Source organism: Delphinus delphis, chromosome 8 (assembly GCF_949987515.2).
Source record: "Delphinus delphis chromosome 8, mDelDel1.2, whole genome shotgun sequence".
Taxonomy (NCBI): domain Eukaryota; kingdom Metazoa; phylum Chordata; class Mammalia; order Artiodactyla; family Delphinidae; genus Delphinus; species Delphinus delphis.
In genome coordinates this window covers 108,422,314-108,446,323 of record NC_082690.1, presented here as the reverse complement: position 1 = coordinate 108,446,323, position 24,010 = coordinate 108,422,314, and the positions used below count along the sequence as shown (strand labels likewise).

The 24,010-nt window shown below is 53.5% G+C and overlaps 1 protein-coding gene across 3 annotated transcripts in view; it reads left to right on the top strand.

The window, feature by feature from the left end:
* Positions 1-24,010, top strand: part of KCNQ1 (potassium voltage-gated channel subfamily Q member 1) — a 348,947-nt gene that overhangs the window by 249,082 nt on the left and 75,855 nt on the right. For all 3 annotated transcript variants that reach the window (XM_060019498.1, XM_060019497.1, XM_060019495.1), the window contains one exon: positions 22,402-22,477. In XM_060019498.1, coding sequence (XP_059875481.1) covers positions 22,402-22,477 — 76 coding nt within the window. The remainder of the gene's footprint in view (positions 1-22,401; positions 22,478-24,010) is intronic.

Sequence of the window (24,010 nt, the reverse complement as noted above, 5' to 3'; positions counted from 1 at the left end):
TGCCTTAGTAATCTTTGCCAGGTATGACCCACCACCTATTTTTGTATGGCCCATGAGCTAAGAACGGTCTTTACATTTTAAAATGGTTGAAAAAACTCCAAAGAAGCATAAAATCGTTCTGATGCACGAAACTTACATGAAATCCAAATTTTAATGTCCAGAAGGTAAGTTCTGTCGGCACACTTCTACACTCAGCTGTTTCCTCACTGTCTACAGCTGCTTTCAAACTACAGCAGCAGGGTGGAATGAATGCACACGCTCGTTCAAGTTCCTCGTCCTGGCGTCCAAGGGCCAGCCTGCTGTAGCCTCCTCATCAGCACCTCTTGCCCCGCCGAACACACCCACATCTGTCACCTCCCAATCCTCCCCACCTCAGGTGTGCCCTGTACACCCAGTGGGCTTGATCAAGGTCCCGGCCTTGCTTGCCTTTGAAACCCATGCTCCCCGAGCTCTCACTTGGCGCTTGGTAACTCGAGTTGATTTGGCGGCTCTCGCCCTCCCTCCAGGCACTTACTCGGCCCAGCCTTGCCCGGTCATGGTGCCGCCTGAGTTCATGATGGTCCTGGGGTAGGAGCTGGGCCTGGGTGATGGTGCCTGGTGGGGGGGTGGGGAGGCCAGGGGAGATTTCAAAGCAGTTTTGGAATCACAGAGTCATTACGAAGGTCATGCAGGGCGCTCCCACCTCACCCCTCACCCAGTCTCCCCTATGGGTAACATCTTACATTAGGATGCTGGGTTGTCACAGCTCACAAGCCAGCAGTGGTGCGTTATGAGTAACGGAAGTCCACACTGCCCACAGATTTCCGGGTTTCACCCAATGTCCCAGGACCCCGTCCAGGATCCCCCATGACATTTAGTTGTCACCTCTCCTCAGGCTCGCTTGGTTGTGACAGTTGGTCAGACACCCCTGGCTTTCGATGACCTTGAGAGTTTTCAGGAGGACTGTCAGGTGTTTGGGGGGATGCTGCTCTATTGGGAATTGTCTGCTCCCTCTCTCGTGGGCGGACTAGGGTCGAGTGCTTTGGGGAGGAAGCCCCCGTAGGTGGAGCACCCTCCTCCCGTCGTGAGGGCGCGCTTATCACGGCGCTGGCCGAGTCAGCGCGCAGCAGGTTTCTCCACTATCCGCTTGTCCTTCTTCCCCCTTCCCGTGCTGTCTCCTTGGACCTGCCAGGGTTTGTCTCTGCGGTGGACCCCTGAGAGCCCCAGGGTGGGCAGATTCAGGAAGGGACCCTCTGGAGAATGAGGTCTGGCCTCCGCCGGATCAGAGCCGTGACCCTAGTTGCGGGGGCGGGGAAGCTGGGCAGGCAGACGGAGTGTCAGGCCAGACGTGGGAATCCACACATGGCCCCTTCTCAAAGGCGGGTGCTGTCCCCGGGGCCCTGGCGGGGTCCTTGGGCCTCTTTCATTGGGTACATGCGAGCCTAGCCTGGCCCATGGTGGAAATGCAAATCTAATTAGTCTGGCATTGAGCCCGTCTTAAAAGTATTAACAGAGCCTTAAACTGTGCTGTTGGATGGGGATGAAGAAACGCCTTAGAAAGAAATTACCGGATGGTGACAAAGCCCCAATTTATTAGTCCTCTCCAATGGGGGCTGTGCAAAGGACGTTAATTACTTTAATGGGACTTATTTTGCTTCGTTGCCCAAAGTAATTGGTTTATTAACCTCTCCTTTCCTTTGGGGGGAGGGGAAGGCAGAGGGCCGGGTGGTGGCCCTGGGAGCGCCTTGCCCAGCTCTCTGCCCCTCAGCCCAGCATGCCTGCCCCCCGGCAGCCCAGTGCCCTGTCCCTGTCAGCCTGGCCTGGAGCAGCCCAGCGCCCGTCCATTTGTCCTCGTTTGCCGGGCACTCGCTATGGGTCCAGCACTGGGAAAGCGGCCGTGAGAGCCGGGGCCGTCCAGAAATGCGCCGCAGCCCCATGCGTGTGCCCCAGAGCAAAGGAACACGGCTTCAGGGAGGCGTGGGTGCGCCGGGCAGAAGTTCCACAGGAGGGCCGAGGCTGGAGAGGGCAGGGCGGGCGGAGGACTCCTGGAGGAGGGGGAGTAGAGAGCAGCCGGGGAAGGATGTCCAGGCCAGGGCGGTGGGGGTCAGGGTGTGCAGGCAGCCCAGCCTGGGGAGCCGGCGTCCTCAGACATCAGGAGATAGGAGTGATAACGTTTGCATTTCAAAACATCCCTCCAGCTGGAGCGAGCCGTCCCAGAAACAGACCAGGAGCCAGCGGCTCCCTCACCACCCACAGGGGGATTCTCCAGAAGACCGCTCAGGCCTGGGGCCCTGAAAGCAGTATCTGATCTGCAGAAGTCAGTTCACCCCCCTACTCGGCCCTCAGGGCTGGGTGAGAGGCCAGCTCTGCCCTCGTGCACACCCAGCACTGCCCTCGGCCTGGCCCAGGAGCAGCCCGGACCCAACAGGAAAGACCCCCCCCTCACCAACCCCCAGCTCCCTGAGTAAGGCGGGGATGGGGCAGAGTCTCCTGTGTCCCTGGACCGTGGGTCCAGGAGAAGAAATCGCCCCTCGGGAGCGCTGGCCAAGCCAGAATGCCCATGGCTCGCCCTGGCGGCACCCACATACCCCGTTCTCCGCGTGGACCCAGGGGGCTGCACCTGCCCTGCTTGTCCAGGGAGAGAGGTTGTGTGTGCGGGGGAGACATGGTAGGAGGGGGCTGGAGCTGCGGGTGGCCACGGGACTGCATGGCTTTGGGCCGCCCAGGCGCCTCCCCACCCCGCCACGGACTGGTGCTGTGCCCTGTGCGACACTGCCTCCAGTTGAGTTGGGTTCCAGGCGGGGGGTCTGGGCCCAGTGCTGACCCAGAGGCGCGGGAGTCCCCAGGCAGCCTGGAACGTGGGGTCTCTGATGCCCTCTGTACTTACGGGTGGGTATACTGAGGCCCAGGGTGTGCAAATGAGGCCCCAGAGGCCACCCGACGCCACTGCAGGGGGGCCCCCACTGTCACACCAGGCCTGGCGGTCACAGTGCGCAGGGCCCGGCTGCTTCCTGCTGCTTCCCGCTGCTTCCTGGCTCCCCAGGGGCCCCAGGCCATCCCTCCCTCTCGGGGCCTCAGGTCATCTGTCATGTGAGAGAGACACGCTGGGCCTTTCGCCTCTGCTGTGAGCTTTGTGGTTCTGGTCAGGTGAGCAGCGCCCCGGTGACGGCTGGGTGCGTGGGCCCCCAGCCGCGAGGAGCACCCGCCTCCCCGCTCTGCAGCTGCCACCTCTCCCTGGGTTTAACCGTCTCGCCCTCTGCGCTGGTCAGACATGAGCTGCTGGGATGGGAGGGGGAGGGTCGAGGCGCCCAGAGCAAGGGGAGGGGGTGCGTGCTGACCCCAGCAAGTCCCTGCGGTCGTTCTTGGCGTCCAAAGCTGCCTGGTGGCCCCTCGGTTAGTGTGAAAGGGGCTTTGGGAGGAAGGAGGCTCAGTGCCTAGCTGGGCTTCACCAGGATCCCCAGCTCAGCTGCTTCACCCCTGATCCGGAGGCCTGTCCCCCCAGCACCCCTCCAGGAAGGATCGGTGGATGCCATGATTTCCAGGGGGTGCAGGCTCTGCAAGGGCAAAATGACCCCAAAACTCAACCAGAAGCCCAGGAGATTGGGGTCCAAGGTGGGAGGGACCTGGGGGGGGTGAGGCCTCAGCTGGGGACAGGCGAGGACATGTGCCCCCAAGTCCGCTCAGCCCTGCAAGTCTGGGAGGGGATGGGGGTCTGAAGGCAGGGCTCTGCCTCTCCCGAGCTGCGTGCGGTGGGCAGTCGGCTCTGCCCCTTGGCCTGCAGCGTCCTCACCTGTCCCGTGGGGGTAGCGAACAGGCAGAGCATGGCTCACAAGCACAGGGCGGGGCTCACAGTAGGTGCTTGTCGGTGGGGGAGAACAGGGTGGGAGAAGCCCGGCCAGACCCCCAGCCGAGCTCTGCAGGGGCCCCGAGTCCAGGTCTGTGCTGAGAACAGCCAGAGGCGGGGCCTCTGGGGAGGTTGAGACTCGCCTTGTGTTCTGGGAAAGGCGGGGTCCTCAGCCCAGGGGCCGTGGTCACCAGATTGGGGTGCAGACTTGTGGGTGGCCTGGCAGGTTCCGGAATCTGCTGCGGGGCAAGGGGAAGGACAGCGGGACACTTAACGCGGGCTTTGCCCCCAGACACTGGTGCGGGGATCCCACCATCAGCGCCCCCGGGCAAAACCCGCATCAGCTTCCCGTCCCGGGGGAAGGGGCTAGAAAGAGCATCGTGCTTTGTAACAACCTCAGGGGGTGACTCGCCCGTTCCTCGTGCCTGAGAGCAGGAAAGCAGGGCCCCCGGGGGCAGGGCGGGGCCGCACACAGCGCCTCCTTCCCCACCGCAGGCCTGCTCAGCCCCTCCTAAGACGCCCCGGGAGCCTGGCAGGACCTTCTGGGTCCTGACCCCCAGGCTCACCCCTCTGGAGAACCCCCATTCCTCGCGTCTACATGGAATAGCCCCGGTTGTAACTCTGAGTCTTTCCCTTTCCTGCCCGGAACCCGAGTTGCTGTAGACGCTCTGTCCTGACAGGGTTGGTGCGTAATTCACGAGGCTTCCGGAAGGAAACGCTCCCAAGTCACTTTCCTATTAGACGAAAATCAGTAAGAAGCCCGTGTAATTCTTCCTCGACGTGAGGGGTTTTCTCTCCGTCGCTTTAATCAGCGAGTTCCCAATAAGTCATTTCAGCGAGGCCATTACGGATGGCTCATAATCTCCCGGGGGCTGCGAGCGAAATGGGACCCCCGGCTCTTTTCCTGAAAACACTTTTCTTGTTTTCTTTCTCTGGCGTGCTGGAAGCAGGCCAACTCGCCAGTTCCATTAACTTAATGAGGGCTGACAGCCTGCAACAAGCGTCCTCATAGTCTCCCCAGGATTTAAATGGGGTTCTCCCCAGCCGCCTGCTCACACCCAGGCTCTCTCCCTCCGTCTGCTCGCCCGCCCCCCTCCGGGGACAAAGCCGGGACGAAGATGCGTTTCTTCACTGGCTCCTTCCCAGCAGCTCTGCCCGGGCAGCCTCAGACTTTCAGGCTGCCCACCCAATTTAGGGCACCCCCCTGGGGCCCGGGGACCACTCTCCCCACAGCCCAGGAAGGGCCAGGGCCTGGTCCTAGTGATTTCTCAATACCTCCTAATCTCTAGGGCGCAGAGCTGCTCGGCTGTGACGGCTTTCCCGGGCTCCACTTCACTCCGAGGCCGCGTCCTTGTTATGGTGAAACCTCAGTCCCGGTCTGCACTGTCCTTTGTGGTCCCTCCAGCTCCTAAGGCCTCCAAAGCTCAAGGAATTTGCTGGAACCAGCTGAAGCCCAGCATGGGCATCTGTGTGGGACTCTCACACCCCCCCAGCCACTCGCACCCTTTCCAAAGACAGCTTTGGGCTCTGAGGAGGAAACGGACGCTGACATTTGCAAGAGGACCCGGCTCATGGGGCAGGGGTCTCCAGCAGCCAGGTGCAGGCGGGGATTGAGCCAGGTGTCCCGAGTGGGAGGCAGTGGCACGTCCCGCCCCCAAGAAACCTTTTCCCTGATGTGAGGACTCGAGTCTCGCCCGTTGTCTTGGGGAGCCGTGGCGGAGGTCCCAGACCTGGTCGCCCAGGGTCACAGCCAAGTCAGCCCCTCCGGCCATGTTCATGTTCTCCGTGGGCCCCCAATTCTGGCTCTTCCACACCTCCCAGGCCATCCCAGGCAGCCCTCGGCCAGGGTCAGCGGCAGCGTTTACGTGCAAGCCGTCCACCTCTGGGTGCCGTGCCCCTGCCCAGGTGACAGCACCAGCGGTGAGCGCTAGGATGGATCTGTGCGAGGCAGGGGCGACAGTGCGTCAGGAAAGGTCACCACGGCAAGGGGCTGAACCCTGCAGAGGCTGCCATTTCTCCCCACAAAACGAGGCCCCTGAATGCTGCGCGTCGGGCTAGCGTGGGATGGAGTGACCCTCGGGAGACATGCCGCTTGGGACCGCCCAGTCGCTGCTAGCTGCACCCGCTGTGGTCAGCACTTCTGTCCTCACTATTGGAGTTCGATGGTGCCCTTTTCCACTGGGCACTAAGCACAGCGCTGCCCCTTCTCCCGGCCTCCCCCGTGCCCCTCCTACTGCCCTCACTTGGGCCACCAGCCACGTGGACCTTCTTTCTGTCGCTCCCTCCCGTCCCCGACCCTCGCTCAGCCGTCCTCCCTGCTGACCGCTATCTCCCGCCCCCTTCCTGTGTCTCCTGCTGCCCTGGATGCTCTCAGGCTCCTCAGACGGGCACTATCCCCACACTCTGTAATCCGCAGTGTTCCCCAAAAGTGTCACCTCGCTGGCCAGACCACCAGCCCGTCCACCACTCTCTTCTCTGACCCCGTCCAGGGTTAGTGATGGGGGTGGTGCTTTCTGGAACCTGGGCCACTCCTGACTGTCTTGAGGTCTCTGTATTTTGGCTTTTCCATCCTCACGGCTCGTCTGGCCCAGGATGTCCCCAGCGGTGGTCACTCTCCTACCCGGCTGGTTTCAACTCCCTGGGAAGTTGACTTGGGTTGACCTGGTCTGCGCTGAGCTGAATGGAGTCGAGTTGCCTGAGTTGGGCTTTCAGCTTCACTGAGGTCACCTGACCCAAGCCGAGTGAGTTAACTGGAGGTGACGTACACCAAACTGAACTGAGTTGAACTGAGCTGCTGGGTGGTCCGATCTGTGCTGGGTGGTCTCTGGGGGTCCAGTCGGATGCCCTGATCTTAAAGAAACAGAGAATGTCCTTCTTTCCCTTGGTTCTGGGGTGTGTTGAAATAAGTTAAAAGCCATTTCAAAGCCATTGCCAAATCCATTTCAGTCACCTGTCCTGAGGTCCTCGAAGCATTTCACTGCCACCTGGTTGGGGGGAGGGGGTAGCATCTGCTCCGCAGGCCCGGGCTTGGGGGCCAGCGTGCGATTGCTCTGACTTTCGGATCACTGATGTGAAAACAATCTTCCAAAGACCTGAGAACCCAACGTGTTTAGTGTTTCGCGTGTGAAACGATTTAGGGGAGAGAGAGAGAAGGTGCATAACCTCGGAACCTGCCCAGAGCGCCGAACGTTTTGTTCTGTTTGGGCCTGGTTGTGAAGGACCCAGCAGGTCACCCTCGGGGTTTGCACACCCTTGGCAGGCGGTTGGAGCTGGGGCGGGGTGAGGGGGGGGCGGCGGGGAGGTGTAACAAGGTCTGTGATATGCGCCTTGGATTAAAACGGGTCCTTTGGCAGCCACATGGTGGGGGATGGACTGGAAGTGGGGCGGCTGAGCCAGAACGGGGAGTTAGGGGCCTCCGCGGCATCCCGGGAGGGAGGGAGGCCAAGCCCAGTGGCACCCCTGAGGCAGCCAAGCCGTGTCCGTGAAGCACGCGGAGGTAAGGTCCCTCCCCAAAGACGCTTGTGCCCTGGCCAGAGCCAGGGTGGCTGGGGGCGTCCCAAAGGCTCCCAACCCTTCCCCGTCCCCTTGTCCCCAGGGACACAAGCACCTTCCCTCCCAGCACCTGCTGTCAAGAGTGATCTCGGAAGATCAGCCACACCTTTGAAAGCCGGTTTTAGCGTATTCACAGAGTTGCACAACCGTCACCACTGCCTAATTTTAGAACACGTTCATCACCCCAAAAAGCTACCCTGCACCCGTCAGCCGTCACTCCCCACCCCCGCTCCCCCGCCCCGGGCAAACACTCATCTCCTTTCCATCTCCGTGGCTTTGCCTGTTCAGAACATTTCACGGACATGGGCTCCTATAACATGCGGTCTTTCGCGCCCGGCTTTTTCTCTCAGCACGCTGTTTTCAAGTTTCACCCACGTCGTAGCCAGTGTCGGTGCCTCATTCCTTTTTACGGCTGAATAAGATTCTATTGAATGGATGTGCCACATTTTGTTCATCCGTTCGTCAGTTGACGGACACTTGGGTTATTGCCACCTCTAGACTGTTAGGAACAAAGCCACTACGAACGTTCACATACAAGGTCTTGTGTGAACACGGGTTTCCATTTCTCCCGGGCATTTCACTGCAAGTGGAAGGAATTGCTGGGTCTCATGATAATTCCAGCCTCACATTTTTGAAGGAAGCTCCAGGCTGTTTTCCACAGTGGCTTCCCCATCTTTCACTCCCACCAGCCATGCATTCTTGACAATATTTGTTCTCATCTTTTCATGGTAGCTGTCCCGGCGGGTGTGAAGTGGCTTTGACTTGGGTGTCCTTCATGGCGATGACACTGGGCGTCTCTTTACCTGTTATTTGCCATCCGTGTCTTTTCTTTGGAGAAATGCCTATTCGAGTCCTCTGCCCGTTTTTTGAAATAATTTTTATTCGGTGTAGTTGATTTACGATGTTGTGTTGGTTTCAGGTGTACAGCAGAGTGAATCAGTTATACGTACACATATACCCACTCTTTTTTAGATTCTTTTCCCATATAGGCCATTACGGAGTACTGAGTAGGGTTCCCTGTGCTATAGAGTAGGTCCTTACTAGTTATCTATTTTATATATAGTGGTGTGTATGTGTCAACCCCAATCTCCCAAATTATCCCTCCCCTCCCCGCCTTACTACCCCCACCCCCGTAACCATAAGTTTATTTGCTACATCTGTGACTCTATTTCTGTTTTGTAGATAGGTTTATTTGTCGCCTTCTTTTAGATTCCCCAAGATTTAGCACCTGTATGATTTGCAAAAACAACAAACGAACGAACGAAAGCAATGCCAGCAGACACCTCGCTTCCTCGTGCTGTAATAGAGCGAGCCTCACACAGAGGGGCACAGAAGTTTCTTGAATGTGTGCCCCCGGCCAAAGGAACAAACCAATGGGTGAAAGAGGGAGTGAAGTTAAGAGAAACGAGACCCCAAGGGATTTCCCACCGCAGTGAGCTGTCCCCACCATGAGATGTGCGCTTTGTCCCAAGGTGTGTGCTGACCCCGGTTCCCAGCTTAGCTGCATTATTTCCACAGTCACCTTGCGTGTGTGGGGGCAGGTCCTAACCATCTTCAGCCCCCACTCCTGATATGACTTGAGTTTTGAAGGGATACACGCCCATCTCAGGCCAGAGCCCTGCATCTTCACAGATGAGCAGGGTCTTCTAGACTTTCCTCCCCAGAACATGGGGGCCTGGGGGCCCGGGGGCTCTGGGGCTCCCAGGCCAGGGCTGATCCTGCCTCCAAGCTCCGAGCTGGACGTGGGGAATATCTGGGCCACATGCCTCAGCCCCAGCGGCGACCATGAATTACACGGTGATCATTTGATTACAGTCGGTGTTTGGGGCTCCCGGGTGCCGTGACAGCAGGGGAGTGTGGCCACCCGACACCTCCCTGGGGAAGGGGTGTGGCTGGACGTGAATGAGGGTGGGCTGTGACCAGGAAGGAGGTGAGGGAGGGCCGCAGCCTGCCCGGGGCGGGGGGGGGGGGGGGGCCTCCAAGTGGGCGTGAGCACGGCCCTGGATGTGGCAGGGATTGGTGGACGTGGGAGGCATGGTGGGAGGGTGGGCGGCAGAGGAAGCTGCAGACTCAGCCCCCATCGTGCCTGGGCTGGCCTTGACCCCTGTCAGACCCCTGTGGAGCCACCCTACATTCGTCTCAGGGTCAGCAGAAGAGAGGCACGGTGGCCCCTTGGTCCGCCCGTCCTTCCATTGCTTCTCAGACCCAGGCGGGGCCAGGCCGGGGCACTTCACAGCCTATCCTGAGCTGTTTTTGTCAGAAGCCAGTGGGCCGTGCACGCTGGGCGGGCTGGTTTGAAGTCTCAGGATTGCAAAACCCTCACCCCGCAGGGTGCTATCTCTAAAGAAGTCGCCTGACTCCACCACAGACTCCCCCGGCCCTCGGGCAGGCATCCAGAGCTGGAAGGCAGAGCTGCCCCAGTGGGATGGGTCAAGGGCGGGACGGGAAGACAGCAGGGCAGCGAGCCCCCAGCCAGCCCGGGTGGGCAAGACTCGGACACAGAGTCCAGACTGAGCTGGGTTGGGGGCGAGGGGGCCTGGGCTTCCCCTCGCCCCTCCCCCCAACAGAAACCAGAGCCGGGGCAGGAGGGTGACTGGGCTGTCACGGGGACAGAGCTCACACTGCAGTCTTGCCCTCAGCACTGCCGCCAGCAGGGCGGCTGAGCCACGAGTCACGTCACGAGGCTCTGCTTCCCCGGGCCTGAGACGGGGACACCCTGCCTTCCTATCAGAGCCGGCACTGGGCAACAAACACATACCAGGCCTCAAAGGGAAAGGTGACAGCAGCCTGCTGTCTCTGCACACCCTCCCCAAACCCCTTCCTTTGGAAAGACCTGAAAGGGAGAGTCCCCACAGTCAGCCACTTCCAGGGGCAAAAGAGCAAGTGTTCTGGGAGACCAGAAGGCGGTTCATGGAGATGTTCCTGGGTGCGGACCTTCAGGGATGAAGTCAGCAAGGGGCTCGTCCTCTATGGCTTCAGCTGGGCCTCAGGCTGCGCTGAGCACAGCAGCCCACACCTCTGACAAGGGCAACACCCTCCTCCCTTGTTCAATCATTTCTGCTTATATTGCTATCATTTCCACCCTTCTGCTTACTTTGGGTTTCGTTTGCTCTTCTTTTTCTAGTTTCTTAAGGTAGAAACTTAGATCATTGATTTAGGACTTTTCTTTTCTTTTACTATGTCATTGAATGCTATAAATTTCCCTCTGAGACCTGCTTTAGCTGCATCCCTCAAATTTTGACATGTTTTCATTTTTCATTCAGTTTAAGATGTTTGTATAAAATTGTGATGATCTGTTCCTTGAAAGTTTAGTACAATTTGGGATAAAGCCATCTGGCCCTGGCTTTTCCTTGTGGGAAGATATTTTAACCACCACTTTAATACCTTTAGTAGTTGTAGGCTTATTCAAATGTTTTATTCCATCCGGAGTCCGTTCTATTGAGTTAGATATTTTCCTGAGAATATAGCCGTTCCTGTCTAGGTTTTCCAAAGTTTCTGGCATATAGTTGTTGAGAATATTCTTTTATTAGCTTTCAAATCCCTATTTGTAATGTTTCCGTATTTTCTTTTATAGTATTTTTATTTCTATCTTCCCTCAGTCTCACCAGAGCTTTATCTATTTTGTTAGTTTTTTTTTAAAGAACAAAATTTTTGCTTTATTTAGAGATTTCAAAAACTTACATAAAGGGAGAGATATACCATATTCATAAATAAGAGACAGTGTTATAAAGATGTCAATTCATTTCTTCCTCCTTCATCTATAAATTCAGTATAATTCCAATAAAAACCCCGATAGGTTTTTTTTTTTTCCATGAAACATAATCTGATGATTCAAAAATTTCTGTGGAAGAATAAGGAGCCACAAATACCAAGACCTTTTTCAGAAGCTCAGGGAAAGACCATTTCTTCCAGGTACCAGGACATATGATGTAACGCATAGTGATTCAGATGCTGCAGTGTGGGTGCAGGAATCGCTCATTAGCCCAGTGGAACAGAGAGCCCAGAAAAGACCTGCACAAATGGGAGGTTTCTGAGTGTGATCAAAATGGCATTGCCAGTCGCTGGAATAGGTGATTATTCAGAATGAGAAAGTGAGGTTGGGCCCCGACCTCACGCCATATTCAAAAATTCACTCCAGATGGGCCTAAGAATGAAATGTCAAATACAAAGCTTATAACCATTAGAAAGTATGTTAGTTTGTATCTTTCAAAACTTAGCATAAAGGAATATTCCTCACATGAGACACAAAAGCATTGACTATGAAAGAAAAATATTAATAAATTTGTTTCTGTAAAATAAGCACTTCTGTCCATTGAAAGACACCTTAAAAAAGTGAAAAGATAATTTTCAAAGTGGGATTTGCACTAGTTTTCTATTGTTGCTGTAAGAAATTCCCTCAAACCTAGTGGCTTCAAACAGCATGCATTTATCCTCTTTTGGTTCTTCTGTAGGTCAGAAGTCCCACACAGCCTGAGGGTCTGAAAGGTATCACAGGGCTGGTTCCTTCTGGAGGCCCCAGGAGAGAATCCATGCCTGACCTTTTTCAGCTTCTAAAGGGTCCTTGGCCCTTTCCTCTACCTTCAAAGCCGTCACATTGCTGCTCTCTGGCCTCTTTCCCACAGTCACGGCTTCTTTCAACCACAGCTGGGAAAGGCCCCACTTTTAAGGACTCAAATGTCTAATCGGGCCCACCTGGATAATCTAGAATACTCTACCCATCTCAAGGTGCAGCACCTGAACTGCATCCGTAAAGTCCCTTGTACCACGTAAGGTGACATATTCATAGGTTCTGGGGATTAGAACATCTTTGGGAAGCCTTTTACTGCCTAATACAGGAATATGTATTCCCAATACATGAATTGACAAAGAATTGGTTGGTTGGTAGGTAGAGAGATAGGAAGGGAGGGAAGGAGGGAGAGAGAGAGAGAGAGAGAGAGAGAGAGAGAAGGGAGGGAGGGAGGGAGGGAGAAAGAAAGAAGGAAGGGAGGGAGGGAGGGAGGGAGAAAGACAGACAATTTACATCAAACTAATCAATAGGTGCACAAATAACTGAACAGAAAAATGGCCCAGGGCTGTGCCTTTCACAGTGGAGGACACGTGGCCAGTCAGTGTGTGAGAGCATCGCTGACACTGGTTTCATCTGGCGTAAATCCCGAAGCCTGATCACTAGGGCAGCAGACGGGGATGTGGGGCAATGTGGGGCCCCGGGTCTCTCCTGAACCTCTAGTGGGACGCTTAGCAGAGCCACCACTTTGAAGGACAGCGCGGCATCACCTGTAAGGTGCAATTTCACATACCGATGACCCGGCTGTGGCATGCCTGGGTACTCAGCCTGGGGAAACTCCAGTCCGTGCCCAGCCGGAGAAGGTAACCAGGAGTGCGTGTCGTCCTGCCCTCACCGAGCCACGTGCCCATCCAGGAGGGAGAGTGAATGTACTTGGAGTGTCCACACAGAGGTGTCCTTTCCACCAGTCAAAACGAACGGACCAGGGTGACTCACAACCGTGGGGGCGGGTCTTGGCAACATAAGCCCAGGGAAAAGCATAATACGTTTCTATAAAGTTTAAATCACTAAAATAAAAAATATATGCCCTTTTTTGGATATATATAAGTGTGATAAAGTTATATAATCAGGAGAGCAAGGAGTGAAGGACATGGATTCAGGTCGATGGCTCCCCAGGGTGGCAGAGGCAGGGGGATGGTTGAATTGGGGGCTGTCGGGGTCTAGCTTTTATTCTGAGCAGTGGGTTCCCGGGGGTTTTCTACATTATTGAGAGAGAACAACCAACTCTATAATGATGGATAAAAAAATGAAACACCGCAACCAAGTGAGATTTATTCCAGATAAGCCCGGCCGGTTCAATATTCAGAATTCCATTAGCAGAACCCATCACATCCACAGGCCGCAGAGAAAACTCTCAGGATCCTATCAAGTGATGTGGGAAAAGCATTGATAAAAATCTAGTATCCATCCGGGTCCTTCTCTCTGTCGAAGGGGTGGCGGAGGGTGCCTCCTTTCTCAGACAGAGGGAAGGGGACGCGCGCTCTCCTGCAGGGCTCAGCGTGCCCAAGGTGAGTCCTACCGCCCGTCCCACCTGCCTGGTGTTGGAGCCACCAGAAAAGGGCACTCACGCCCTCCCCGGGCCAAGCCCAGCCTGGAGAGAGGAGAAGGCCCTCAGAGAGAGGGGCCAGCCAGGCCCTTCCCCAGAGACCGCAGAGTCTTCGTGTCCAGCAGAGAGGCTGGCCATGGGGCTGTCACCAGAGCAGGGGCCAGGCCGCAGCAGGCCTGAGCGGAGCTGGCCGGGCCCCAGTGTCCCCAGCCCTGGCTTCCCGTCGGCCTGGGGGGCTGCTTGGTTGCAAAGGCCATGGCTTTGTTCCGTGGACCTGGCAGAGACGAGGGTGGCGGCAGCCCCTGGAGGCCACTGGGGCAGTCACTGGGTGTGGTCCTTTGTTCAAGTGAAGTGGGATCTGAGAACCTCGGGCCTCGTCCAGGCCTCGGCGGGCACGGCCAGTGGGGCCCTTCCCAGTGGGGCACCTGTGGAGGGCCCGGCCACCGCCTGCTCACACACCACCTGGGGGGACTGCAAGAGGCGGGAACCTGAGGCCAGGGGACGTCCCCCCCCGGGGCTCAGGCCGGGGGTGAGGGGCTCATGGGGCCAGTGGCCCAAGCCCCAGAGGAGGAATCTCAGGGCCTCCCGTAGCCTGCTTTGGCTCCCCCTCCAAGCCCGTGTGCGTGTGTGTGTGTGCGCGCGCGCACGCACGCGTGTGTCCTGAAGTATGTAAGTTGCCGCCCCCTCCCGTGTAGGTGCGTAGTGTCACCAGGCCTGGGTGCTGCATGCAGGGGACCCCTGTGAATGCATGTGCTCAGGTGAGCCCCGGTCGGAGGAGATGCGGGGACACAGACCTGAGTGCCTTCTGCACATGGGCCTGGCCCACTGTCCAGTAACGTCCAGTAACGTCCAGTAACATGGGGGGCCTTTGTCTCACTGGAGAGCATCTCATATGCTCTGCGCTCAAAAGTGGCCAACTCTGGGCTAAGTAGAAACCACCTGTCCCCGAGAACTTTAAAAGCTGCTTATCTTGAAAGGCTTTTATAAAAACTATGGTATGATTTATTTATTGTAAAGTGCACGAGTCCTGCAGGAACAGATCAGCTTAGTTTTACGTATATATACCCTACATAAAAACCCACGAGGTCGGGACATAGAACACTTCCGTCCCACCAGCAGTTTCCTTCCCGCCTCCCCAGGGAAGCCTCCCCGACGCCCCCCACCCCTGCCGCCACAGGTAACCCCTATCCTGGCTCCTCTCACCGTAGAACAGTCTTGCCTGTCCTTGAGCCTGCGCGGAACCGTATTTGCATACAGCTTTGTCACTGGCTGGCCTTCCTATGAGGGAAGCCGCTCTAAAGATTCTGATAGATATATTTGGTGGACGTGAACACTCGTTTCTCTGGGTTAAGTATCTGGAGAATACGAAATGCCAGGTCCCAAGGCTACAGCCAAACAGCTTTCCAAAGTGAACCAACACACGTTCCCACCAGCAGCGCACGGGCGTCTGTCACTCCACAGCGTCTGCGACGCTGGATGTTGTCAGCCTTTTTAAGTTTGGCCATTTTAGCGAGCGTATATACGGGTACCCCTTTCGGGTTTTCATCTGCATTTCCCTAATAGGTCATGATGTTGAGCGCCTTCTCATGGGCTTACTGACATTTGGGCATCCTACGTGAAAAGCACCTGTTCAAATCATCTTTTTAAATCATGTGGTCTTTTTCTTACTGATCTGTAGGCATATTCTCAGTATATTTTGGCTACAAGTCCTTTACCAGAAAATATCCTTTCCTGGCCTGTAGAGCATCTGTTCGTTCCTTTAATGATGTCTTTTGATGTCTAGAAGGTCTTAATTTTAAGGAAGGGCGATTTGTCGAATTTTGTTGTTGTCAGTGTTGCTTGTGTTTGGGGAAATCTTCCAAGGTCATAAAGATATTCTCTTGCTCTCTTCTGGAGGTCTGATGGTCTCTGCCTGCACGCTTTGATCTAAAATCTAACGTGAATTAATTTTGTGACGGCTGTGTGGTGGGGATCATGCTTCATATCTTTTGCATACAGCTATCCAAATTGTCCCAGTACCATTGACTGAAGAGAACATTCTTTCCCCCACTGGATTGCAATAGTGCCTCGGTTGTAAACACAGTGACCACATATGCGTGTCTGTGCTTCTGAATGTTTTATTGTGTCCGGCTGATCTATCCTCTACCCAACACGGCTGTGTTAAAAGCGTATTCTAACACCACACCTCTCTAATACACTCTACTCATCGCTGTAGCTTTACGGTACCTTTGAACTGGCAGTGTGAGTCCTCAACTTTGGTGTTCTTCAAAATTGTCTTGTCTACCTTAGCCCTTTGCTTTTTCACCAATATTTTAGAATCAGCTTGAAAATTGTGCCCCCCGGAACCGAATCAATGAAAGCACTCTGCTATGGATTGGAAGTACGTTTGACCCATACATACCTCAAAATTCACCTCTTAACACATATTGAGTCTTCCAATTTATAAACGTATTCTGTAGCCCTCAACTGATTTAGGGCCTCTTTAATCTCTCTCACTAATGTCTAGTATGTTTCTGTGTAGAGGTCTTGTTCACCTCCAGCAGATTTATTCTTAGGTATCTTGTGGGTTTTGATGCTGTTACAATTGGTATCTTTTTATTTCATTTTCTAGTTGCTTGTTACTAACATAGAGAAATACAATTGCTTTTTGTATATCATCTTTAAAACCGGTGTTCTTTCTAAATTCATTTAGCCATAGAATAATGTATCTGAAGATTCTGAAGGGGTTTTTAACATATGTGATTATGTCATTTGCAAATAATGACAAAAGTTTTACTTTGTCCTGTCCAATTATTGTATCTTTCATTTCCTTCCCCCCTCCCGTCACCCAATGCACTGGCTGAGACTTTGGGGATAATATTAAGTAGACACGGTAATGGCGGACATCCTTGTCTTACTCCGCATCTCAGGAGGAGTATTTCACCATTAAGCATGACGTTTGCTTAGATTCTGTTTGCTTTTGTGTTTGTTTTTTACGTAATGGAGTTTCCTCCTATTCCTAGTTCTCTAAGGGTTGTGTTTTTAATTATGAACGGGTCTTGAGTCTTATCACATGTTTTTCTGCATCTTTTGAGTTGCTTATATGTTGTTTTCTTACTTGTTCTGTTGATGTGGTGAATAATGTTGATTGGTTTTCGGCTGCTAAACCAACCTTGCGTCACTGGATTGAACTACACTCGATCATTTATCTTTACATATGGCATTGGGTTCGATTTGTTGGTATTGCAGGTAGGATATTTGCATCCATGTTCACGAGAGAGACTGGCCTGTGACTTTTCTTTCTTGAAACATCCTTGTTGGGTTTTGATATCAAGGTTATACTGACTCATAAAAATCCTCTAAAAAGATTTGTATAAAATTGGTATTATTTCTTCCCATTTAAGGAAGAATCTACTGGTGAAGTCATCTAGACCTAAGGCTTTTTTGTGTGTAAATTCCAAATCTAATTTATTTCATTAAAATTGGGCAATTTGGATTTTTAAGTTTCTTCTTACGTCTGCTTTTATATGTTGTGGTGTTTTTAGGAATTAATCTATTTTACCTAAACTATCAAGATGATTTTTGTACGTAATATCCTCTAAATAGGTTCTTAAAATATCTCTAGTTAGTCTTTTCAGAAAATCAAATTTTGGCTTTGTTGATTTTCCTTAACGAAATGTTCATTTTTTATTTCATTGAATTGTGCTCTTACCTTTATTATCTCTTTCCATCTACCTGCTTGGGATTTAATTTACTATCGTTTAAACTTCTTGAGACAGACTTTGGCCTCTCCTCTTCTCTTAATATATGATTTAAGATCACAAAGTTTCCTCTAAGCACTATTTCATGGTACCTCAAGCACTTATTTTAGCTGTAAGTTGTGATACGGAACAGTTTTATTGTGATTCAATTCAAAGTATTTTTCAATTCTTATCAGATTTCCTCTTCGATCCTTGAGATATTTAATTTCCAAAACACTTAAGGATTTTCCAGTTATCTTTTTCTCATTCATTCCTAGCGTAATCTCTCTGTGGTCAGAGAACATACACATGTGACTTACTTTCTTTGAAATTTGTTGGGACTTGCTCTTCAAGCCCTGCACACGGTCCCTTCTGGTAGATGTTCCCTGTGTGCTTGGGAAGCTTAGACGCCCTTTGGGCACTGAGCACGGTGTTCTGTAAGTGTTGATCACGTCAAGTTCCTCCTCGGTTCATTCAGACGCGTCTCTCTTTAGATGTTTTCACAGCTCCTCTATCTGTTGCCCACCGAGGTGCATTCAAATCTCCCACCATGACTGTGGATTTTCTCTTTCACCTTTAGTTCTGCCAGCTTTTGCTCTTACATATTTAAAGCTTATGTTGTTAAGCACATACAGATTTAAAATTGATCTCTTCCCACCAAATTTTGACCACTTTTTTTTTTTTTTTTTGCCACGTGGCATGCGGGATCTTAGTTCCCCAACCAGGGATGGAACCCCTGCCCCCTACAGTGGAAGCATGGTGTCCTAACCACTAGACTGCCAGGGAATTCCCTTGACCGCTTTTTAAATGATGAAATATCCCCTCTTCATCTCTGGCAATACTTAAAGTCTTCTTTGTCTTATATTAGTTTACCTGCACTAGCTTTCACTGGGCAACGCCAATGTATGTCTTTTTCTATCCTTTTACTGTCAACATTTCTATGCCTATCTATTTCAGTATATTTATAGGCAACATCAAATTGTTTTTTTAAATCTCATCTGACGATCTTGGTTTTTTAATTGGAATATTTAGTCCCTCTGCAATGCATGCAATCTGCTATCTCACTTTTCTTTTTCCCATTTGTCCCATCACTTCCGTTTGACTTCCTTTCCTGCTTCTTTGGGTTAATCAAAACTTGTTATTAATTAATTTTTATCCCCTATTAGCTTGTTAATTCTACAGTCCTTTATTATTCCATCAGTGGTTGCCTAGAGATTATCACACACATCCTTGACTCGCTGGAGTCGACCTCAGATGAGCACTTTTACCGTTTCCCTGACAACACATGGTGCTCACCACTGTTTATCTCCACTGATGCCTCCTCCCTTTTATGCTATTCTTATCATGTATTTTTAGCTGTAGCTATGCCTTAAACCTCAGGAGACACTATCGCGATTATTTCAGCCACTTTAATTTACTAACTTAAACTTTCTCACATATCTGTCCTTTTCTACATTCTTAATTCCTTCCTGTATTTCTGGGTATCCTTCTGGGACCATTGCTCTCTACCTGGGGAGACCCCTAAGTCGTTCTTTCAGTGCAGGTCTCCCAGCAGTGAATTCTCTTGGTCTAGTTTTCACCTTCTTTTTTTTTTTTAAATTAATTAATTTATTTATTATTTTTGGCTGTGTTGGGTCTTCGTTTCTGTGCGAGGGCTTTCTCTAGTTGCGGCGAACGGGGGCCACTCTTCATCGCGGTGCGCGGGCCTCTCACTGTCGCGGCCTCTCTTGTTGCGGAGCACAGGCTCCAGGCGCGCAGGCTCAGTAGTTGTGGCTCGTGGGCCCAGTTGCTCCACAGCATGTGGGATCCTCCCAGACCAGGGCTCGAACCCGTGTCCCCTGCATTGGCAGGCGGATTCTCAACCACTGCGCCACCAGGGAAGCCCTCACCTTCTTTTTTTATAATTATTGTAGAAAATATGCATAACATAAAATGTACCATTTTAACCATTTTTAACTGTATCATTCAGGGGCATTAAGCACATTCACGTTGTTGTGTAACCATCACCATCATCTCCAGAGCTGTTTCATCTTCCCAAACTGACACCCTGTCCCCCTTGAATGCTCACTCCCCATCCCCCTCCCCTCAGGCCCAGCCCCACCATCGTGCTTTCTGTCTCTGTAGACTTGATGACTCTAGGTCCTCATACAAGTGGAACTATACAGAGTTTATCCTCTTGTGACTGGATTATTTCACTTGAACCTTCATTTTTAAGAACGTATTTGACGGGGTATAGCATGCTAAGTTGGTAGGAATTTTCCTTGAGCACTTTAAGGATGTCATTCTGGCTTTCATCCTTTCCATTGACAAGTCAACCATCAGGATGATGTGTCATCATTCTCACCCCCACCCCCCTGACTTTAGAGCTTCTACAATGTTCCCTGCAGTCTTCAGCAGGGTTACTCCGATGGGCCTGGGTCTGTTGTACCTTGTCTCTCTCTCCAGCTGGATCCAAAGAGCCGTTTGGATCTGTGGCCTGATGTCTTCCATCATTTGGGGAAAATTCTGTGCCACTGAGGCTTCAAAATGATTTGTTCTCCATTTCGCCTCCTGTCCTTCTAAGGTGTTACGTGTATTAGAACTTCTAACCTCATCTTATATGCCTTGCACTTTTTCCTAGATGTTTAATCTACTTTCCCTCCATACTCTAACCTGGCTATTTTCTCCAATTCACAAATATTCTCTTCTCCTCTGCCAGCAAATTCATCTACTGCATTTCTTAATTTCCATGAGGGTCCTTTTTGTTCTGGAATTTCCTTTCTTTCTTTTTCATAGAGATTTTACTTCTCTGGTGAAATTCTCCATCTTGTCATCTATTTTCTTGAACCTACTTATCAAGGTTATTTTCAAGTCCTTATCTAAAAACTCTGAAGCAAACCAATGCAACTGTTTGCTCCTGTGTCTGTGGGTCAGCGTATTGGGCTCCTCACCTGGCTGGTCTCACCTGGCTCGTCCCAGCGGCAGCTTGGGGGTGACTGGGTGGTCTCAGCTAGCCTCCGGAGTCTGGAGCTGTTGGGCTGTCAGCCAGGGTGCCTCAGCTCTCCTCCACGTGGCTTTTCTAGCAGCCCAGCTCAGACATGTCCACATGGCAGCAGCATTCCGTGATGATGGAAATAGTTGGGGGGAACTCCGACTGGGGGGAACTGCAAAGGATTTACACCCATCTCTAACCTCCCCCTGCCCACCCTCTGGCCATAAATTTTTACATTCCCCCCAAAGTAAAATTCACTCACCCCTCCAAGAGACACCAAAGTCTCATGCGATTAGAGACAGCACCCTGTCCAAAGTCCAGCATCTTACAATAGGCCTTTTTTTTTTCAGCCTCTGCCCAATGCCTGGTCCCCAAACCAGCACTATGCGTTTCAGGATTTTGGTATGATGTACCCCACTTTGGGGTCCTAATTTCTTTTCATCTATTGCAGCATGGCAAACCACACCTAAAGTTAGTGGCTTCACACTGCAGCTCTTTCCTTATTCATGAGTCTGTGGGTCAGCCATCTGGGCTCGGCTCAGCTGGGAGGTTGTCCTGCTGGCTCTGCGTGGGGTGACTCTCACAGCTGCAGTCTCCTTGGACGCTTATCAGGGCCGGAGGGTCAAAGATGGCCTCGATTCACATGCCTATTGCTTGGTGCTGGCTCTTGGCCAGAGCACCATGATTCTCCACGCGGCCTCTCCAGCCAGCCAGCTCAGGTGGTTCAAGCGACCACATTCCAAGAGCACACAAGTTAGACACAGTGGGACTTCCCCAGCATTCTCTTCATCACAATAAGGGTCAAGGTCAGCCCAAATTCAAGCAGTGAGAAAACCAACTCTATCTCTTGATGCAAGAGCTACCAGTCTTTAAGGCATTCAATCTACCACATCTTTAGATCTGTTTCCGTGGTCTGTTTTGTCCATTTGTTTTCAGTCTGTTGCGTATTAAAAACAGAATAGAGGCTCCGTGATCTTATCCCTACAGATAATTCGTTTTCTCTGGCGTGCAAAAGGTGCGGGACAGCGCACCTTGCTCCAGGCGGGGATTGAGGTGATTTGAGGCTATGGCAGGGTTGGGGGCTCTCATCTCAAAGCTTGGGGTGTTTGCCAGGACCCCGTCTCCTTGGTGACTCTGAATCGCTTCTCCTCTCCCCAGTGACGTGAGTCTGTGGAGGCCTCTGCTTAGCCTTTTATCCTTCCAGCAGCTGCTTCTTGCTCCGTTTCTCAGAATCTCACCCCATGCTGTGCGGCTTAGTTCACAAATGCTTCAAGGGGAAATTGCGTGAAAGGGGGCTTCCTTCCCTGTGGCCCCCCATTCACCAGGATCTTGGCCCATCAAGTCCTGGATGTCTTTGCAGCCCTGGACTCCTGCCGGCCCAGGGAGCCCCCTGCCTCCCATTCGGCTAGCATGCCCCACACAACAAACGCACAAACGCGCACGTGGGCTCTCCCAGTTCGTTTCTCTTCTGGGATCTCAGCCCTTGGAGTCTTCCTCGCTCTCAAAGCCATCACACAGCTGTGGTGGTGTTCTCAGCAGAAGGTTTGGTCAGATGCAAGCCTCAGAGGCAGAAGGAAAATCCCCACTGGTTCCATGTGGATGTATTTCCTTCCGGTCTTTTTCCTGTGAACATATATATATATATATCAACGATTGTGTTTCCCTTTTTAATGATGTTTCTAGAAGGAACTTCAGAGGGGATACCGCACGGTCTCCTTAGCAGGGTGGCTCAGGTGGTAGCTATCCCTGGCTCATTTGTCCGGCAGCCCTGTATTTTCCAAGTGGGTACCGGTGGGCGGGCTATAAAACCTTCCAGCTGAAAGGACCTTAGCTGTCATCTGTTTGTACCCCTCCCCACGCTCCTAGTGAGCAGCCAGAAGGCCCAAGGGTAGAAAGGAGCTTCTGCGGCTCTACTGTGAGTGAGGGGCAGAGCCATTGCCAACTCGGGACCCTGACTCCTCCCCCACTTCTGAGCGACAAGCAAGGCGAGGGTCCCTCTAGGGTCATCCCCCTAATTTAAGGCCTCTTGGCCTCAGCCTCTCCTCCTGCCACCAGGATGTGAGCTTGCAGATCCCCATCGGAGGGGGTCGATCACTCTCCTTGTTTCTGGAAAGGCCCAGCCCTTTGCCGGGGATGGGGGGCACATTTGGGAAGCCTCTGAGAGTGGTGGGCGCGGGATGACCATCTGGTCCGCACTCACGCCCTCCTCCCCATTCTCCACTGCAGGCTGCGGGAGCACCACCGGGCCACCATCAAGGTCATTAGGCGCATGCAGTATTTTGTGGCCAAGAAGAAATTCCAGGTGAGTCCTGTACTCAGCCCTCCTGCCCTGGTCCACCCTGAAAGCCCCTCTCCCACCCACAGCGCAGGCTGCGGGGTCCCCATACCCTGCCATATCTGACACCTGACCCTTCACCCGTCAAACACCCTGCCATGACTTCAGGATTCGTCCCCAAGACAGCAGACCCTGGAGGGACACTTCCCTGATCGGCCTGGACCCTGAGGCCCGGCGCAGAGCCCAGAGGCACGCAGAGCCCGAGGGCTCATGGGCCCCTCCCACCCCCCACCAGACAGGAGTGGGAGTGACTCAGGGAGGGTGCGGAGCCCGCCCTGCGTCACCTGGGCAGGAAGTGTTCTGTCCCAGGCCGGCTCAGGGCTCTTGTCCCCCTCGCCCACCCTGTGCGAGTCGGAACAGAGGGGAGACCCAGCCCTGCTCTGTGCCCCGGGGTGGCCCACCTTTGCAGGGAGAGGTAGGGTCTCTCTGGCTGGGCGGGGCTGGAGACTGTGGGCTTCCCCATCAGCACTCCTGCCAGGGGTGGGTCTCCTGCAGCCCCTGGGAGCCCGCAGAGGAAGCCAGCTGGCGGCAGGCTTGGTGCCCTCCTTCCTACGTGGGGACCGTCCTCCGTCTGAGGAGTGGGGCCCAGCTCAGCCCTGACTCTGAGAACATGGAACCTTAGGAAGCAGGGACCCTTGGGGGAGGCCATTCTCTTTCCAGAAGGCTTGGCCACCGGTGCCTTTCAAAAGTGAGTCCTTGGTGGAGCCAGGACTGGGGGTGGAGCCAGGACTGGGGGTCGCCCAGAGCCAACCAATACCCACATCCCCTGGGCCTGCTTCGCCAAGCAGGGGAGGTTGGGGGCGGGGGGGGGCTTGTTCACAGCCCCTGGGAGGTCACAGCGAGGCTGGGACAAGAGCCAGCCCCCTCCGGGCCGCACCTCCCACCCCAGGCTGAAGGCTTTACACTGGCTCGTCCCAGCCCCCTCAGCAGAGCCCTCACCGCCCAGGCCACAGAGCCAGACTCAGTGCGGGGTTCTGGAAAGACCCCACCCCCTGGCAGCCCTGGGGAAGAACCCTTCCCCCGCCGGTAGTGGGAGCAGGAGCCCAAGGGGCTGGCCCAGGACGGCGTCCACGGGTGCCCAGCCCTCACACTGGCTCTGCCATGACACGACCGCCACCGATCCCGGCCCCAAGGACAGCCCTGGTGAGGCCCTGCCCCGGCCGCCCCGCTCCTCCGGCTACCCGGCAGCACCCGCGGCCCCCTTGGCTGGGTGGTTTGCACACAGAGTCCCCGGTGGCATCCTGCTGCCTGCCCGTCTGTCTGCCTGCAGCCCTGGAGGGGGGCCGTTCCCCACCAAACTGGGCCAAGTTGTGCCAAGGCTCCCGCCAGGGCCTGGGACTCCTCATTGCTGAAACAAAGAGTCGTGGTGAATGCTATTGTCGGCCGGCGCCAGGAGGTCTGCCCAGCAGTGTTCTGGGCGAGATCCGACGGCCCCGGACAGAGGGCGTCTGGGTTCTGTGGCTGTTCCTCCCCCGAGGGCCCGCTGCCCTGGCGGTACCA